The sequence below is a fragment of the Carassius gibelio genome, chromosome A7, assembly GCF_023724105.1.
Source record: "Carassius gibelio isolate Cgi1373 ecotype wild population from Czech Republic chromosome A7, carGib1.2-hapl.c, whole genome shotgun sequence".
Lineage (NCBI taxonomy): Eukaryota > Metazoa > Chordata > Actinopteri > Cypriniformes > Cyprinidae > Carassius > Carassius gibelio.
The window spans coordinates 7,466,671-7,485,496 of record NC_068377.1 but is presented as its reverse complement, the minus strand read 5'-3'; the positions used below and the strand labels follow the sequence as shown (position 1 = coordinate 7,485,496).

General features: G+C 37.0%; 1 protein-coding gene across 4 annotated transcripts in view; it reads right to left on the bottom strand.

The window, feature by feature from the left end:
• LOC128016540 (anoctamin-1-like) overlaps positions 1 to 18,826 on the bottom strand; it is a 53,174-nt gene that overhangs the window by 18,596 nt on the left and 15,752 nt on the right. For all 4 annotated transcript variants that reach the window (XM_052601111.1, XM_052601110.1, XM_052601109.1 and 1 more), the window contains 9 exons: positions 15,690 to 15,788; positions 15,445 to 15,596; positions 13,797 to 13,851; positions 13,487 to 13,538; positions 8,600 to 8,655; positions 8,448 to 8,489; positions 4,254 to 4,318; positions 3,031 to 3,165; positions 1,522 to 1,682 (listed from right to left, as the gene is read on the bottom strand). In XM_052601111.1, the coding sequence (XP_052457071.1) occupies positions 1,522 to 1,682; positions 3,031 to 3,165; positions 4,254 to 4,318; positions 8,448 to 8,489; positions 8,600 to 8,655; positions 13,487 to 13,538; positions 13,797 to 13,851; positions 15,445 to 15,596; positions 15,690 to 15,788 (817 nt within the window). The remainder of the gene's footprint in view (positions 1 to 1,521; positions 1,683 to 3,030; positions 3,166 to 4,253; positions 4,319 to 8,447; positions 8,490 to 8,599; positions 8,656 to 13,486; positions 13,539 to 13,796; positions 13,852 to 15,444; positions 15,597 to 15,689; positions 15,789 to 18,826) is intronic.

The window sequence follows — 18,826 nt, the reverse complement described above, 5'->3', positions numbered from 1 at the left end:
AACTTAAACCATCTAATGAAGAGTTCTGAACACCGTTATGTCAGTGTGAATTGAAAGTGGATTAAGAACCGATTATAACAAAGTGAACCAAAAAGAGATCTGACTCCAGTTTCAAGGTCAGCAGAGTGACTGCAAAAATAACTATTTTTCTATGTTCATTCATTAATTTCCAAAGATGGTAACTTTGGGAATCACCAATACATGAATGCTCTTCTAAAGAACCATGCAAGGTTCTCCTACAGCACAAGGCTCTAAAACATTTTGGGAACTTGTATTTTAAAGGTGTTTTCACACAGTTTGTTTTGTGTTTGAGTCCGGTTCACAATTTCAGCTTATGTGTGAAAGCTCATAACAACCTCAGACCCCTTTAATTCAATTCAATTCAGGTTTATTTGTATAGCGCTTTTTACTATACAAATCATTGCAAAGCAATTTTACAGAAAATTTAGTTTCTACAATATTTAAAAAAGAACTTAAAAAAAAACTTTAAACTGAACTGAAATCATCTAAGTGCTCTGAAAAAAGTGAATTTCAGGTCATTGTGAATGGAAAGTGGACTGAGAACTGACCACCACCAAAGTGAAACAAAAAGAGATCCGAGTCTACTTTCATGATCAACAGTGTGAATGCAAAAATAATTATCTTTCAATATTCTTTCATTCATTTCAATAGCTAGTAACTTCGGGAATTACTAGGTTTTCCTACAGCATTAGGATGTAAAACCTTTTTTGGCAACGTGTATTTTCAAATATTTTATTATGGGTTTTCACATTCGGTTTGTTTTAATTGTTTGAGTTCACTTCACAATTGTATCTTATGTGTGAATACTCCCATCCACCTCAGACCTCTTTAAAGAGAACTAACTAGTTTCCACTTTTGATTAGTGTGAATGGAACGTGGATTGAGATGCCAATCAAAACAAAAACAAAAAGGAGATTTGAGACCACTTTCAGGGCCAGCGGCTGTATGAATGCAAAAGAACTTGTTTCTCCTTAACTTTCCACTCTATAAACTTTCTGGTTCACTTAAAAAAAAGTTTTGACTTTGGATCTTTTAATGTGGCAACCAGGTTTTCTACAGTATCAATTTCACACTTTGTTTGAGTTGATTTTTCTCCCAACGATATCAATCCCCTTTACAGAGAACTACAGTAAACAGAAACCTGAAGAAATGGCCTAAGAACAGTTCACTTTAGGTCAATTTAAATGGAAAATGGTGTGAGACTTTGGCTTTGGGTTCTTTTAAAATAGGAATCTGTATTTTTTTTTTTTTTTTTTTTCAAAGCCTGTAACTGTAGAGGATCAAAACAGGAAACGCAAATTTAGGGCTTTAGCTAAAATAATCAGCTTTTTGAGCAGGGATGAGTATGTGGGGAATGAAAACAGGAGTGTAAAATCAGGGCACAAATCTCTTCTACATTTGTCAGAGCAACCCTGCCCTCAATATGTACAGACATAACAGTTGGTGTACAGCAGCAACAAAGCGTGCGGGTGAACATGAAAGGAGAACAGAGCTGCTGACCCCATAGTGCCATAAAGATGGCGAAGAAGACGGTGGCCGCGTTGTCGAACAGGTGGCTGGCCCTAGCCGTGCCGCAAGCAGTGACCAGTTTCCAGTAGCTGCAGGCTCGATCACACATTGGGCACATGGTGATATTGTTTCTCTCGTCGCAGACTTCCATACTGAGTATACAAAGAACAAACCTGATTTCAGAAATACATCACGTCTCTATATTTCCCTAGACACCATAATGTTTCTCAGTAAAACTATTAAGGCCACAAAGTTATTTGTTTCCTTAAGCTTTTATTAATCTGAAAGAAAATGCATTTATTCTATTTTCACCTCTTGTTCCAAAACATAGTTGCTTTAATGTCTAAATAGATGTGGCTAATATGAAATGTTCTATAAAGGTAGCAACTTTATCTTCACACACTGACACTGTGCACTCATGATTTAGCATGTTGCTATGCTAACTACTACTGTATATAATAAGAAAACGTAGAAATAAATGACAAAAAAAAAAAAACAATAATTAAAACTTTTGGCAGCTTAACATTGTATTTGATTAAAATTTCACAGCGTTACTTAAGTACAACCCCTACAGGTTTGTGAGGGAATTGCAGGGAGTTAGATGAAAAGTTTATAATTAAATCAAATGTAAGTTTAAAATAAATTAATGACTGTTATATCAAATTAAAGGCTGTATTTTAAATAAGCATCTATTTCAGAGTGAAAAGTGGCATTGTGTCACAGATTACAGTTTTTGTTTTATAGCAACAAAATACCTTGGTTAATAGTAATGCTGCTTCTCACAAACTTTATCTTTTTAATGTGCTTATTTTTTTTTTTTTTTTTTTTTTTTACATTTCTGTGGACAGAAGTTTACAGCAATTCGCTGGTATTCTTCAAAAAGTTAAACTTGTGGTGCAAAGACAGCATAATTCTGCAGGCTGTTCTTTGCAACATACTTCATATCAGTGGTGTTCCTATAATACTTTTTTTTTCTAGGTAGGCAATGCACTAGGTTTTTGAACAGCTTGTTTTCAGCAGTGGCGTCTGTGAATTAATGTCGTTGTGAAACGACCAGTGAACACTGAGTCACTCTCATTAAACACTACATTACAGTCCATTAGAGTCACACCATTTCAAACCCACTCTAAACTCTGTAATTACCATGCGCTCCAACATCCATCCATTTTTCTTTGCAAAGTTCAGCAGTGATTACTTCCATAAAAGGCTAGGCATATTCTTCGCTAAAAATCTTTCACAAAGTTCAAAGCCATTGCAGAAGATAATGTATTGCTGTCTGTAGATGCTGCTGAAACTTGTTTCTCAGGGGTGTGAGACAGTGGAATGTGTCTGAACTCAGTGGCACAGATAAGAATGTGTCTAATTCTACTTAATTAAACACAGTAATAGGCTGCTAATTTATGTAACTATCAACGGTTTATGGTAGAGTCACATGCAAGTTAGCACTCTTTTTACAAAAACAATGCAAATAAACCAATGACATAAATGTTATAAGGTGACCTGGGGATGTTGTCTTCCACAGTGACACAGCCGTACAGGAACACGATGACTCCCACAATTGCTGCTGGGATTAGCATCTGAGTATACACACCCAACCAGGCAAAGTACAGGCCCACTTTCTCACCAAAGTACTTCCTAAGAGAAATAAAGAAGTTTCAAGCAGAGCAATAGAGGCAATGAACTGACAAATACTATCTAGCAAACATCTGGAAGAAAGCATTCTCTTCTGTAGCCTGAATGGTAAGGGATTGTCTTTTTAATGTGCAATGAAAGATTATTTAAACAAAAAATAAAATAAAAATGTCATGTTATGTAATTAAATGAGTATAAAAAATTAAAAAGAAGATACATGGATTGTCCTCCCGCAGGATTCTCTCCATTACAATGTTCTTGTTTTTTCAGAATTTCTTTTTTTGTGTGTGTGTGCTTGTTGGTTACATTGCATGACTCTAAATATCATTAGTAATCAGTGTAGCAGTCTTTTCTAAATAATATTTTCCCCTAAAAATAAATAAATTAAAAAACTAACAATTTTGTAAAACTGTTGTATTACTTCGACATTTTTATCTCATCATAAAAGAGCCCTAGATGTATGATTTTCATTTGTAATGTATTTTTAGATTTAATTTTAACTTAATAGATGCAGACAAAAAAAATGAGTGGCAGGTTCATTGACATCTTTTAGGTCATCACGATAATGGCAGTATAATAATCCAGTAAACCAGTGTTATTTTAGTATATTAAATTATAGTTTTTGCAAATATTTTGAATTAAATATTTATTTAATTGTTTATTAGTTCTATTTTATATGTTTGCACTTTAATTTTAGTTTAATGTTTTAATAATATTGTGGTGTTTTTGTTATTTTAGTACTTCAAGTAACTAAACAAAAAATGAGAAATGTTGCCTTATTTAAAAAAAAAACAAATTCTGCTAAGTTTCTGTTTAATTCAATTTTTTTTTACATTTCAGTTACTAATTTAATTTATTTATTTTTCTTTAAAATTGTATTATTCATTACTTAAAACAGACATCAGACATTCAGTTGTTTTGCAGATTTCAGACATTACTTATCTTATGTGAAATAATGATAAACATTACATTGACAATCTGACTCCTGAATAATGCATATAGGGTGTTTCTAACATCTCCCTTCTTGCTCATAATTCCTGGGCAAACGTTTGTCTCAGTCTCTGGCAGTGCATTTATTGTGAGGGCAATACCTGATCAGTCCAATGGGCTGGTACTTGTAGAATATGCTGTAACTCGCCCACTCTTCACACAAGATCTGCAAAGACGGAGTTAAAATTTAATACATCCTAAAACAGTGATTCAACATGCATTCATACAGCATGGCTGAAATGCACAGTGAGTGGGGTTTAATGGAAATGGCAGTGGCTGATTATTCACTGATACACTGATGAAAAGGACAAAATTAAGCCTCCATTCCATCATGTAAGTAATTTTGAATGTATTGACTTCGGTGGACCTGGGGATGTAATGCACAACAAAAATATGAGTAAGTAATGGTGGATTTACACCATAGCTGCACTGAATCTTCCAGTCTCAAGAACAAGAAGCTACTGTAACTGCAATATTTTGTACGAGAAAGCAAGGAAGGGAAGGCCAAAACATTTTGAAATATGACATCAAATAATACACAAACCTCTAAAAACAACATTCAACAGTGAAACCAGAAGATAAAGTCTGAGAAGCAGACAGGGTCTGTTTTGCTTCCCTTGAGCTTGTTGCATTCCCATTAAGATTAAAAAGAAATCCATTCACATACGTTTTCAACAGATACACAAATCATCTTGAATAGTTCAAACTTGTGGAAATAGATGGATTAATTACCAAGTAAACATGCAGTAATTACTCAAATAAGTGGTTCACCTCCATACCTGCAACAATCAGTATATCTGCAGATTGATTATACAGAGGGTTTGCCTGATGTCGCATGGTATGCATAGCTGTGTGATGATCATCACGGAGACTTGGGTTAATAACAACGTCCCCCGTGAAACTATCGAACTGGAGGGCCGCTTCATGTACCGAGCTGACAGGACTGCAGCCTGTGGTAAGAGTAAGGCGGTGGACTGTGCATGTTCGTATGTTCTTAACAGTTAGTGTACCGCAATGAATGTTATTGGAACACACTGCTCCTCAGATTTGGAATAATTGGCAGTAAAATGCAGACTGTTCTACATGCCAAGAGAGTTTTATGCCTTTCTGATTACATACCACCACTGGCTAATGTCAGGTCAGCACTGGAGAAGTTACACAGCACTATTAATAGCCGGCTAAATGAACATCCAGAGGGAGTTGTGATTGTATAAGGAGACTTCAATCAAGGTAAAATGAAAGCAGTGCTTTATAATTTCTTCAAGTGCATTAATTTCATGATCAGGGACAATAATATTCTGGATCAAGTCTGTACAAACATTCCAGCGGCGTATAAAGCTGCAGCATCATATCTCCGAAAAACACACAGACTGAGAACAACTTATTCTCAAGAGCTGTGACATACACCACCCTGCACTTACACCCTCCAGCAAAATTGATTGAATGAACAACAGTAAAAAATTAAATATATTTGTTACATATATAGAAAAATGCATAAACTTGATATAAATTTTAAGAAAAACAATACAAAACAAAAAATCATCAAGAAACAGCCGAGCAACAGAGAAGGACAGCAGCTTGTAAGTGTTTTGTCTCGTTTTCTCATTAGACTACTGTGTGATCGTCATTGCTAGGAAAGTTTTGGTTTAAATTGTGTGTCTTACCCTGGTAAATACGTGCTGAAAGTGGTGCTTGGTTTTGCGTTTGCCTATTGCGGGACTGCCCAGTTTCGATCTGCTAAATAGTGAAGCGTGGCCAGCTGACTTCAATCACAGTTAATCAGGCAAATACAAAAGCGGTAGGTTTCACCGTGACAGCCGTCGCGGCAGCCCTCGTGTGAAGACGGACGAGTGTAAAGACCATCGACTCTACCTGCACGACTCCACCAAGCAAGGACACCGACAGGACACTTGAGTACTATTGCTTTTCTCCCCTTTCTTTACTTTTTGTGTAGCTTGCTCCCAAATACTTATTTCTTACACTTGTAGTCACTATGTGCTTTCAGATCTCTACTATCACTACTAACACTCGGAGAGCACGCTATGTACATTTGCAGGAAGGCCTGTCTGTCAAACCTACGGCCTGTCCCTCTGACCTCTACTACTAGGCTCTCTATTCCAGTTGGTCTCTGGAACTGCCAGTTAACAAAACAGACTTCATTTCTTCTATTGCTACTCATTCCGGTCTCAACCTCATGGCACTGACTGAGACCTGGATCAAACCTGAAGACACTGCCACTCCCGCAGCCCTCTCCACTAATTTCACTTGTTCCCACACTCCTCGTACCACTGGGAGGGGTGGAGGTACTGGTCTGGTATATCAAAAGAATGGAAATTTGATCTTCAGCCATCCCTTACAGGTACGGCACCAACATACCCAAACTCACTGGTTAAATCCTATGTGCCCTCCAGAAGTTTGCGCTCTGCAAGTGTACAATGCCTTGTGGTGCCATCCCAAAGAAGTTCAAAATCACTCTCCTGGACCTTTTCCTTGACTCTGCCCAGCTGGTGGAATGACCTCCCAATCTCTTAACCAACTAATATTAGCAATTTTCCTTCTTTTCTTGTCTTTTCATTTATATATAAAAAAAAAAAAACGTGGCTATGCGTTCTATTCTAGACTAACTGAGACTTGTCAGGGCACTTGTATACTGTTGTTGTTCTCTTGTTGACCTGACTGCTTCTATTGTTCTCATTTGTAAGTCGCTTTGGATAAAAGCGTCTGCTAAATGATTAAATGTTAAACCATTAATGGTTGGATTAACAAATGGAGCTACCTTCCATTTTCACAGGGCCCCAGACAGCTATTTTTATAGCAGCTCAATCGTAATTGCTTGATGCATGAGGAAAAAAACCTCACTGGTTATTGACTTGGATTATGCTGCTTTATTCATATGGATTACTCAAAATAAACAAAGTGTGTACTTTCAATCTTTACTTGCTATATGCAAATTTGTGAGAGAAGTGAACTTTTAAGACATTGTTTAATATGACGTTTTTAAAGAATATTATGCTCATGTAGGCTGCATTTAATTAAATATCGTTTTTCTATTTTAATATACTTAAATATATTTATTATATTTCTGTGATGAAGTGTAGAAATTTAATCAATTAATACTCCAGGTGTCACATGATCCTTCAGAAATCATTTTAATATGATACATTATTATCAAAGTCGGAAACTGTTGTGCTACTTGAGATATATATATATATATTTATTTTTTACCTGTGAGAACCTTTTTTCAGGATTCTTTGATGAATAAAAAGTAAAAAAGAACAGTATAAAATCAGCACAACAAAACCTACTAAGCTTGTTGCGTTACAAGAACACTATAATATATTGTATTTGCATGCAAATCTTACAGTAGGAAACACACTAAACAGACCAAAACTCCAACTCTCCACGGTCCCTTGAGGTTTGTTGTGAAAAAAATAAAAATAATAAGAAATAAAAAATATCTAATTTACTCTTTTTTTTTTTTTTTTTTTAGTTCTTGAAAATAACCATTATACATTATTTTGAGAAAGGCAACACTTCCCACTACGACTCAACAGCAAGCCAGCAGGAGAGCTGCTCACAGATGGCAGAAGTGGGAAATGATCCTGTTGCCTTGGTGACCTGACAATTATTCGGAGCTTACTGCATGCACATCCAAAGTCTCACCAGGCCTCCTCTACACAAGCTACTTCAAGTTTCTGAAGCCCATTTATAGGGGGTTTAATTATATCTTAAGCAGTCAATATGAGAATCAATTACCACATTCCTACAGTATGCCATAAAATTGTGTTAAAGCTGTGAAACAGGGTTTAAGAAATATTCAGGGGGGGGGGGGTGTTTATTTTTTTATTCAGTGATAACTCTTTTCTCAACAGATGGTAAAGTGACGGGCACAGACCAGAATGGAAGGATTTATCCATTTATATAGCCTATCGATTGTTCTCATCTGTGGGCTGGAAACCTTGCTGCTGGCACCACTTGGGCCTTAAAGTAACCCCTGACTTATGCCTTCATTATCTCCTATCACCGTAGGTACAAAGGCAGCTGTTTTTGTACATCTAACATTTCAAAACTTATGCCATTTATACATAGTCATTTCAGTTCACTCAAATCTGATATTCACATATCAAAACATAATGTGAACAGCCAGACCAAAAAAAAATTACCTGAGCACTAAGTCATGAAGTACGAATGTACCCTGATGCAGATAGAGGTTCAAAACATGTTTTGTTTCAAAAATAATTGTGAGATTAAAATATCTGTAGTCCAAGATACGAGTATGCATTTTAATGTCTTACCTTTCTGTCATTTGCTTCAGCATTTATGCCATCGATATCGCCCTGTAATTAAAATAATTAAATTAACTTACACGAGAAACAGAACAATCAGTTGGAGAGAATTGAAAGGATTTTTGCACACATAAATGAGAATAAAATATTATGTCACTCACATCATGCAAAGGATAGGCCTCTGTGTAGACACCACTGCCCAGTAGACTGCTGATTCCTGTGTACATGACCAAAAGTTTTTTATTACATGTGAAATAGTTAACACTTGGCCCTTCTAAACCTTGGGTAAATCAAGTTTTTCCTAAATTAACCTTTTGGAGGACTGTAATGTAAAGAATAAAACAGTCTCTTCTTTACATTCACATTTTCTGTCACCACTTCCGTTACCAAAGACTGTCAGTTGCGAAAGTATACATGCATACAGTGTTGGGGAAAGTTACTTTTAAAAGTAATGCATTACAATATTGCTTATCTCCCAAAAAGAGTAAAAAATTTGGTTACTTTTTATGCAAAGTAATACATTACGTTACTTTTGTGTTACTTTCAAGTAACTTTTTAAATATGAGCAGGGCTTGTTTTTTTGATTGCTATTTATAGCAAATGTAAAAGTCCTTTCACATCAAAAAGTGTAATGAATAAACCTCTGCATGAACGAAAAGTAAATTCACGTCTGCACAGTAGAACACAGGAGAAGGGTCAACACTTTTCAGCAATAAAAAAAAAAACCAATGAAGCACAATTTTTTGTTTATTTTTGCTTATAAGCATGTTTGAAGTGGATCATCAAAGGTGTTACAAATTAAGGTAGTGCTAAACGTAAAATACAGTGCAAGAGGAGGATCTGGAATAAATGAGGAGTTTACTGACAATGAAGGAGAATAAAGACAATGGACTAGATTACATTCAGCATTTACACATTTAGGGTAGGTTACAAACATCTACATTCAAACACATCAACATTATCTGGGAACCATACAACATTACATCCAAACGATCACGGACCAGGGATAACTCAACAGACCAGGTATTTAAACACAGGAGGTAATGAGAGAACAGGAAACAGGTGGGAAGAATCAATTAACCAAAACTAGGACAGGAAGACCAAAAAAGGAAACAGAAAGTTCATAAACGTGACAAAAGGTCAGCAGCAAAGACATTAGTTAATAAAATGGGATTAGATACATTTGTGTTTTTAAACATATTTAATTACTGGAGGTTTGTGACATATTCTGAGTTTGTATTTCACTGATTTAATTCATTTTTAAGGGATACTAAATGTTTTTTTTTTTTTTTTTTTGCGAGTGGGATGAGTTAATTCACATTCATATTTAGTCTAGAACTACATCATGTAGTCACTTCTGTACTTTAGATTTCTCCCAATAATGGGGACAGGGGTGTTCCTGTTTTCTTTAAAAAGTAACTCAGATTTTTTGTTGTAAATTAAAAAGTAATGCGTCACTTTACTAGTTACTTGAGAAAAGTTATCTGATTACGTACCCTGCGTTACTTGTAATGCGTTGCCCCAAACCCTGCATAACATTCTATCATTGCATAATTTCACACTAAACAAACCATGCCCTAGAAAGCAATGCTTGCTAACCCTGCTATTAAATTACAAGTATGAAATGTACCTAGGTTCCCCAGGGTTAAAAGGGTGTTTTAGATAATCCTGTGTTAAGCACAGTGTGGACAGCCCTAAAGTATACTCATGAATCACCAATCTATTCAACCAATCACTGTCCTGGAAATTAGGGGCAGGGTTATGTGTGAGTTGTTTGGTCATTATTTGTGCACATTTAAAGTTGTGGTGGGTATGTTATGGTTCAAACATTAAACAACTTACTGTAGACTCAGTGCTTAAACTTCAAGACAGCAATACCTTAGTTACACTTTATTTTAAGATGTCCTTGTTACAGTGTAAATAAACAATTAAGTAATGAGTAATATTACAATTACTTACTATGGGGCTAGAATTAGGGCTTGGTTTACGGTTAGTTTGTTTGTAATTTAATGTTATTAATCGAGCTCAGCGTTGGTTCAGTCAGGCCACGGAGGCGTATGCTGCGACCAGCTGATGCGGTCACCTGTCAAAAGGCTCCAATAACTACCATTCTCCAATTAGACACGGGACATATATACATGGCACTACTACTCGGTAAGTATGCTCAAATGGCTCACAAGGCTCCAACTGCTTGCGAAAGCTATCGCTCACTCAGGAACTAATCAGATGCGAATCTATCTCCATAGGAAGCATTAAAACCAACAGAATATCTCACCAGATTTCAAGTCGTGAAATTAAGTGAATTTGTCATGTTGTTTGTCAAGCGATGGACTGAAAGTGAAATGAGAGAGCACTTGATATAGACATTTTGCCTGCGATTCATCGCCAGAGTTGTATTAATATGACTGATCCAACAACTTTACACGAGATCTGCGTCCCCGCAGCAAGATATTCAAGAAGAATTAAAGCATCCACGAACAACTGGCCATTTCACCTTTAAGTCATCTCTGGACATAGCTAAACAAAGTTTCTTTCATTTTATTGCCTAGTACTATGTTGGCGAATATGCTTCAGACATTGTTCATTGTCCAAAGCTAATTGGCTCAGTTATGTTCGCTAGGCATGCTATCGTATTACCACACCGGTAACACTGCCAGTTAAATATATACCCACAAACATTGTTAATCTGTTGTCAAGGCTGTCGAAATTAACGGGCTGCTCCTTCAAGCTCATCTATTGGGAATGCTTTCATTAAACTTATCCGACTATTTCCAACACACTATGTTTAAATCAGTGATATGCTGTTGTTCAAGCTAACTGAAAATGAATGAAAGTGTAATGTTTGTAACGATATGACGTTCGTAATCATCGAGAAGAAGGAGGCGGGAACCGGCGCACAATCAAAATGAACTTTAATGACACAAAATAAATACAAAACAGCGCACCAGCCCCTCACGGACGACTGGTGCGCACAAAATAAAAAGCAAACATAAAATAATGTCCCAGGCCTGGTCCTCTCTCCTCCTTCACTATAGTCGCTCCAGTTTTATATCCTTCCATCTGCTACGTGGGACTCGATACTGGCGGTGGGGCGCAGGTGCAGCTCATCTTCAATCACTACACCTGGCCTCACTCTTAGTTCCCACGCCTCTCGGCCCCGCCCCACTCGCCACAATGTGGTATAAATTTAAGATCGGCTTACAATGCATACAATCTTTATACAGGGTTCCCCAGCATTAGGGTAGGTATTTTTGGCATTACAATTAATCACACATGGCGTTGAACGCTACAGTTGTGATCAGATCATGTGCTCACTGGACTGGACTCTATCGAATATCGTCATCATAAACAGTGGAAACGATGTAAACAAGAATTAGTTTGTGGTGTATTCCGCGAGATGCAGTGGAATCATCAGTCATAAATCAGAAATGTTTGTTTCTTGGTTCTGTACGTTTCAATCCTGGATGGATTAACCATCTTGTTATATGCTACTAAAATTACCTATTGAAGGATGTATGAATACGACGAGTCACTCCACCACCAAAAAATAAAATCAACATTAATCGTCCTTGAGACTAAAATCTAAGGGCATTCAAATGTAAGGACATTCATACAAATTGTTTGTACTGGTCCAACTGGCTCGCTGCGTATCAGGCATTAAGTGCGTTTTGTCCGACTTGAGATGGAGCCATTGCCACATGACTGTCACGTGTGGCATCAAGTACTGCAAGAGTGTTTCGAGACCAGCCGCAGCTTCTCCAGAGTGACTGCAGGAGCATTGATGATGACACAGCTATTCACGATTGGCCAGATTCACCACATGACAACGATCATGTGCGTTTCTGGGTTTATTCAACATTTGCAGTTCAAATAATGGCCACATATCTGTGTTTTTATATAGCTTTTATAATGTAGTTGCACTGTTGTATTGACTCACGTTTATCTTACAACACAGATAAAACTGTATATACCCCACTGTATTAGTATTAAAATAGTATGATTATGTGGAACTTTATTCTTGAAAATATGGTGTTGTATTAAGCAGTATATAAAAAGTGTTCTGTTGCTCATGAAAACGTTTCTGAAATGTCTGTGTATTTGACATATACTGCATTTTATTTACTTCATCTGTGATAAAGTATGCAAACACAGTGTGAGTGTCACTAACGGGAGCAGAAGTGTCCTGCTTGACATATCTGTTTTCAACTCCGCCCCCCACTGCAAGCAGCTGCTCTCGTTGATCGCCGTCCGTAGCCGTGCTTCAAGTTGAACGCAGCCCATGACTTGCAGGCAGCTGTTTTAAGTCACCTCATGAACTGATTTTGGATTCTGAGGCAGAGTAATGGTATACAGCATGATCTACAGCTAAATAAAGAAAGTTGGTGATGAATAAGTGGATATTTTGTATAAAACGTTCATTTGCCAAAAAAAAGGGGGGAGGGGGGCTGCTATTTTTGCCTTCTGGAAAGAACACTCTTTGCAGCTATAACTGTAGGGATCTGCTGTTCTATCCCTCAGTGAGTTCAGCCTGCTGTTCATCCTCAGCAGGGGATGAACACCCCTCGCTACTTAAATTAAAGAGGGGCCTGCTATTTTCTCCCTCATTTTGAGTGGAGAATACCCCTCTGCTAGCCAGTAGGCTGCATTAAGGATATCTCAATAACATTGTCTTTTCTCTTTTGCTGGAATGGAACAAGGATGGGGGGGGGGGGGGGGGGGGTTCTTCTTCAGGCAGTAATACCTCTCATTATGTTTGGGGGGGTTAATGTTTAAGCAATTGTATGTTCAATTAATTTGGGAGTAAGAAACCCCCATAAGGAACCATACCGCCAAAGATAATATGTTCAATAAACTCAAGTAACTTGCCAAAGTGGTCCGGTCTGAACTTTATTAACTACATGTACCAACTGACAAAGACACTTTGAAATAAAGTGTTACCATTCCTTTTGATAACATTCAATTCAACATTTCAACAATTCAACATTGTTGTATGGGATTCAGGTTGAATTGCATTAGTTTGTGAAGCACAAATAAGAAATTAGACTTACCCATGTTATATTTAGCCCGTGTGCATTTTGTTCGCTTTAAAATCTCATACACCTGTTGATGATTAGAAATAGGTTTTTAAAGATGATTATAAATAAAGATTATTATATATACACACTATTCCTTATTGGTGATACTAGACTCAAAATGTAACTAAAATGCAATAAATAGTCAACAATAAATAGTAGTCAACAGAAGTTCTAAATACTACAGGATACCTTTTAAGAGACTTAAAATAGCAAAAATAAATAAATAAACCCAGCTGGGAAAATCAGGCAAGCAAAACGCTTTTCCAAAGGGACTGGTACTTACTATTGAGCTCCTGGTTTTGCTGTCGAAGAAGGAATTTCTGTCTGATAAATCAAAGCTGTGAAAAGAAACGAAGGGTCATTTCATTGACGGTTTTGTGCCTCCCTGTTCAATTCTACAGGCAATAACATACCATGGAGCTGTAAAAACAATAGACGCATTTACAGTACACTGCCTTTCAGAGGATTACTAGTGAACCTGCATCCTTCATTTTTCACTACTTTAACTTGACCATAAATTTGAACATTTATAACAATCACGTATTGCTTTCTACATTAAAGAGCCACACAGATGGGAAATCTAAAATTACCTGTATTACAGTGTATGATGTAGCTGTCCATTAGTGTAAACAATGTGCAAAGTAATTAAACCAAAAAGTACACGATTTATAAAGTTATTGGCTTCTGAAGTAAGGAGTCGACTCTGAATCGCTGAAACGAGTCGTTATAGATTTCAAATCTTTTGCCCATCCCTATGTACATCACTAGAACACTTTGCATAATAATCTCCGTCTACCGTCTTGAGAGAAACTGAACTCTGACCTGCCCGCCCCACAAAGACGCTCTGTTTGGTGTGATAGCATCATGTCGAGGAGACAGTGTGTTTTTAATTGTAAAGGCAAGTTTGTTTTATTTTCACTGTCAAAGAATGAAGATCAGAAGAACCAATGGCTAAAATCCATTTTTACCACAATAACTGAGCAGTACAACAAATCCTTGCTGTGTTCACAACATTTCACTGATGACTGCTTTTCTAATCTCGGTGAGTACAGCAGGATTTTCAAAGCGTTTGGCCATAAAAGAGGGTTCATTACTAACTTTATTTAGAACAACGAGCATCTCCGAATCACAATGCAAAGTATGATCATGAAGTTATGTGTTTGTTTTCTCCCGAAAGTCTTATCAGTATGTGTGCTGTCTGCAGCCTTTGTCTGCGCTGATCTTCATTTACAAACACGTCATTTAAATGAAGTGTAACAAGTGCTGCTAACAGATATTCTGTGATAAAGTAATCCATATGAAAACAACGCGATGTCCGTTTTTCACGTCTCCCTTCATTGTATGTAAGGTGACCACGCCCCCGCGCTGAACGCACTATTCAGATTCAAACTGAAGCACGCGGCTGGAATACACCCACACAGAAGAAGAAGCAGCGAGACCGTTCAAGTTTTTTATTTTACTGTTTGCATCGCGATGAGAGGAATAAGACATAATTCACCCCAAAAAGATGCTAATGCATTATTTACCGTGAAGTTGTGTGCGGAACAACCAATCAAAACTGACTATGTTAGTTGACCAATCAGAACACGGTATGCTACCGAAAGGTGGGGTTTAAGGAAACTGAATTTTTTGAACAGCTTCGCGCGAACCGTTTGGGGATCTCTGAGAATTGAGGTAATTTTAAAATTATATTTTGACAAAATGACAATGTTTTTTAACCTTGGATGGATTTAAACCTATTGTACAGGACTTATAAACAGTGATAAGAAGCTTAGAATTTTCATCTTACTGGCTCTTTAAAAACAACATTTGGTAAAATTATTTGTGATCATTTTCATTCATTGTACTCAACGTAGTATGTACCTGGGAAAACTGTCTAACAGTCATCTTAAACATGAGCTTAGTGTGGTGAAGAATAACTATAGACTTACAGATGCTGCTTTTCTCGTGAGAATGGGTATGAGAGGTGTTTCTCATTTTCCGTCCGGTTTTCCCCAACTTTAGGTTGCAAGGTTGCAGTGACTTTCTGCATAAACATGTTGACCTTCTCCACAATGCTGCTTCCCTGACTGACTTTATATTTCTGAAAAAGACACGAGAGCACAGCAGAGTACATCATGCTCGTGTAGAACACACAGATTCTATTTATCACGTGATAAGACACAAGAACAAATACCTTAAATGTAGGCATTTTTAACTTCATAAACTCTGCCTCTCGACAAAGAACCTCCCAAGGCGCATGGATCTTCAAGAATCCCACACCTGGTATTTTATTCTGAAAAGCAAAGATAAAGAGACATGGCCTCAGCATACGAACAGCAAGCTGCTGTGTTCCTAGCATTAAAATCACTGTGAGGGAATCAGGGTCATATTGCAGATAGTGTTAAAGCACATAACACTGGCGTAAAAAAAAAAAAGGGTAGTGTTTGCACTGACAAAACTGGCGTAGTTGCTTACTGGCCAAAGTTTTTTTTTAAATCCCACCTCCATGTCTTCATGGAATTCTGGCACCTACACAGAGGTCGGTCCATCCCAAGTCCATCTAAATTCATGTAATGATTTTCCTGTTTTATTGTATTGTAGAGAATATATTTACAAGAAAGTAGTAGCACCTCTTTTCACCAAGATTTACAATTTTACAGTACATATCATTCCTGTGTGCTTGTCGAATGGTGTGAGAGTTATACAATTAATAATGTTAATTTCCTGGGTTCAAGGTATCTTCAAATCACCGACTGCGTGATATTAATAGTGATGCTTATTATTGATCAATATCGTTCATTCAGGGTATTCTGAAAGATAAACATGCAAACCATTCATAAACTATTCAAGAAATGGACAAGATCTCTTTTCAAGGGTTTAACAAACTAGGTTTCCTTCTTCACGGAGGACTTTTGAGACAAAATAAATTCACAGAAATGTATAAAAAATCCCAGGCATGTAGAGAAGGACTTCTCTCTTGGTTTTCTGAAGCTGAAAAGGGGGTTATGTAAGATTTGCTTCAATTGACCCACTCTTGTTATAACTCACATCCCACACACAAGGTCTGACCCAGTCTGTTCAATCCCAGCCACTGCTTTCAGCCAAGTATGACATAAACAGGTACTACATAATATACAGTACAACTATTTACAATTCAACCCCAATTAAATTAACAAGGACATCTTGACATGGCATCATTTTGTTGTGAATGTGTTCCCGCGACTTACTTCTTAGTGATACTTTAGTGTATATAAATAAATAACTTTTAGATGAAAACAGATTTCAGAACATTTCTATTTCATATTTCCCTCTCGAAACCCAACGGTTTGATCTTTTTTTGACATCAAGTTTAGGGGGAGTGACATCACTGTTTTTGACAACATGGTTCAAACAGAGCAAGTCTTTCTATCAGTCGTATCAGTATATTAATATTTCAGTATTTTTACATTCATATTGGCCTTGTCAAGCTCAAGAGTTCTGGGAAAAACACAGTCATCCATTTTCTACAAAGAAAAAATATTGTGTTTGGAACAAAGTTGGGTCTGAGATGGAATAACACGATTCTTTAAGGATTCAGCGATAATATTAATTTCATATAATTCAACTAATAAAGAAGAAGCTAAAAAAAAAATGTCATGACATAAAAACCTGTGTGACATGAACTAAGCCAAATTATTTGTATTCAGCAAACAATTCTCTGTACTTTCTCACAGAGCTGCTAATCTTAGTCTTTTAGACTAATACTTTATTATCCTCTGCACGATAAACACTTCACTTTGTCATTGATTCGTCCACTAAGACCTCTTCATCAAACTCTTGCTCAGCTGTCAATGAGAAAATCCAACACAGTGAAGAAAGTGAAATTCCTGTAATCTGCAAACATCAAAGCAAATGGCATTGGTTTAAATTAAGTTGAAATACAAACCACTAATCACAATAAAACTGCAAATTAGTAGCATTGCACAGTAAAGTAAGTGTAAACTTGTTACATGATTGCCAACAATCAACTTAATTAATTCTTACAATCAACAATTATAGCGCTGGTGGGACTGGGGAACAATTTAAAGAAATAATTTCATGCATCCTAAGGGTCAAAACTCTATTTCTTCAGTATATCACTTTTGCAGCACAAAAGGTCATGGGTTCAATTCCCAGGGAACACACATACGATAAGATAAGAATAATAATAAATAAATACATTTATAGCCTGAATGCACTGTAAGTCACTTTTGATAAAAGTGAAAGTGAAAGTGACGTGACATTCAGCAAAGTATGGTGACCCATACTCAGAATTTTTGCTCTGCATTTAACCCATCCAAAGTGCACACACACAGAGCAGTGAACACACACACTGTGAACACACACCCGGAGCAGTGGGCAGCCATTTATGCTGCGGCACCCGGGGAGAAGTTGGGGGTTCGATGCCTTGCTCAAGGGCACCTAAGTCGTGGTATTGAAGGTGGAGAGAGAACTGTACATGCACTCCCCCCACCCATAATTCCTGCTGGCCCGGGACTCGAACTCACAACCTTTTGATTGGGAGTCCGACTCTCTAACCATTAGGCCACGACTTCCCCAAAAGCATCAAAAATGTAGTGTATTTCTCCACACCACTGAAGTGTTTCTAAGCTGGGTCAACAACAGGGAATGATTATGCTGCTGTGTAAATGAATCACTTAAACCTGAATTAATTTCAAAAGCTAGAGAGGTTAAGAAAATGAACGGGGCATAATACACAATGTTTAAGATTAAAGGAATGGATCCGCTTCAAACATACTATTTGAAGTGACTGGTCATTGGATTTCATATTCATGAGGACAGCAGTCTCAAGAGTCCATTACAGTGAATATTGTCAAAGAGCTGCTCACAAGGCAATTTATCAGTTTCTTTGCTAGAGATGATGTGCATATTTCAGTGGGTGGACAATATCATTCACAGTGGCTCAATTCCAGCTGAGATTATAGCTTTGGGGACTGAAACTTACAAAAAGGCAAATCACAGTCTGCACTTTCACAAATAGTATTCTCTGGAAAAATACTGGCAAATTTAAATTACTGTTAGAGTTCATGTATGAGAACAAGCCATTCTGAGACAAAACAGGTTAGGATTTGAAAAGTTACTGCTACATTTATGCATTTACCTGGCACTTTTATCCAGAGAGACTTACAATAGAGGTACATAAACAATTCATCACTGAGCAAGCGGTAGCACTTTATTTTACAGTCCTGTTCCTCATGTACATCCTATGTACTTATTATAGTAATTACAACAACTATGTAATAACTATGTACTAACTCTGAACCTACCCCTAAACCTAACCCTACCCCATGT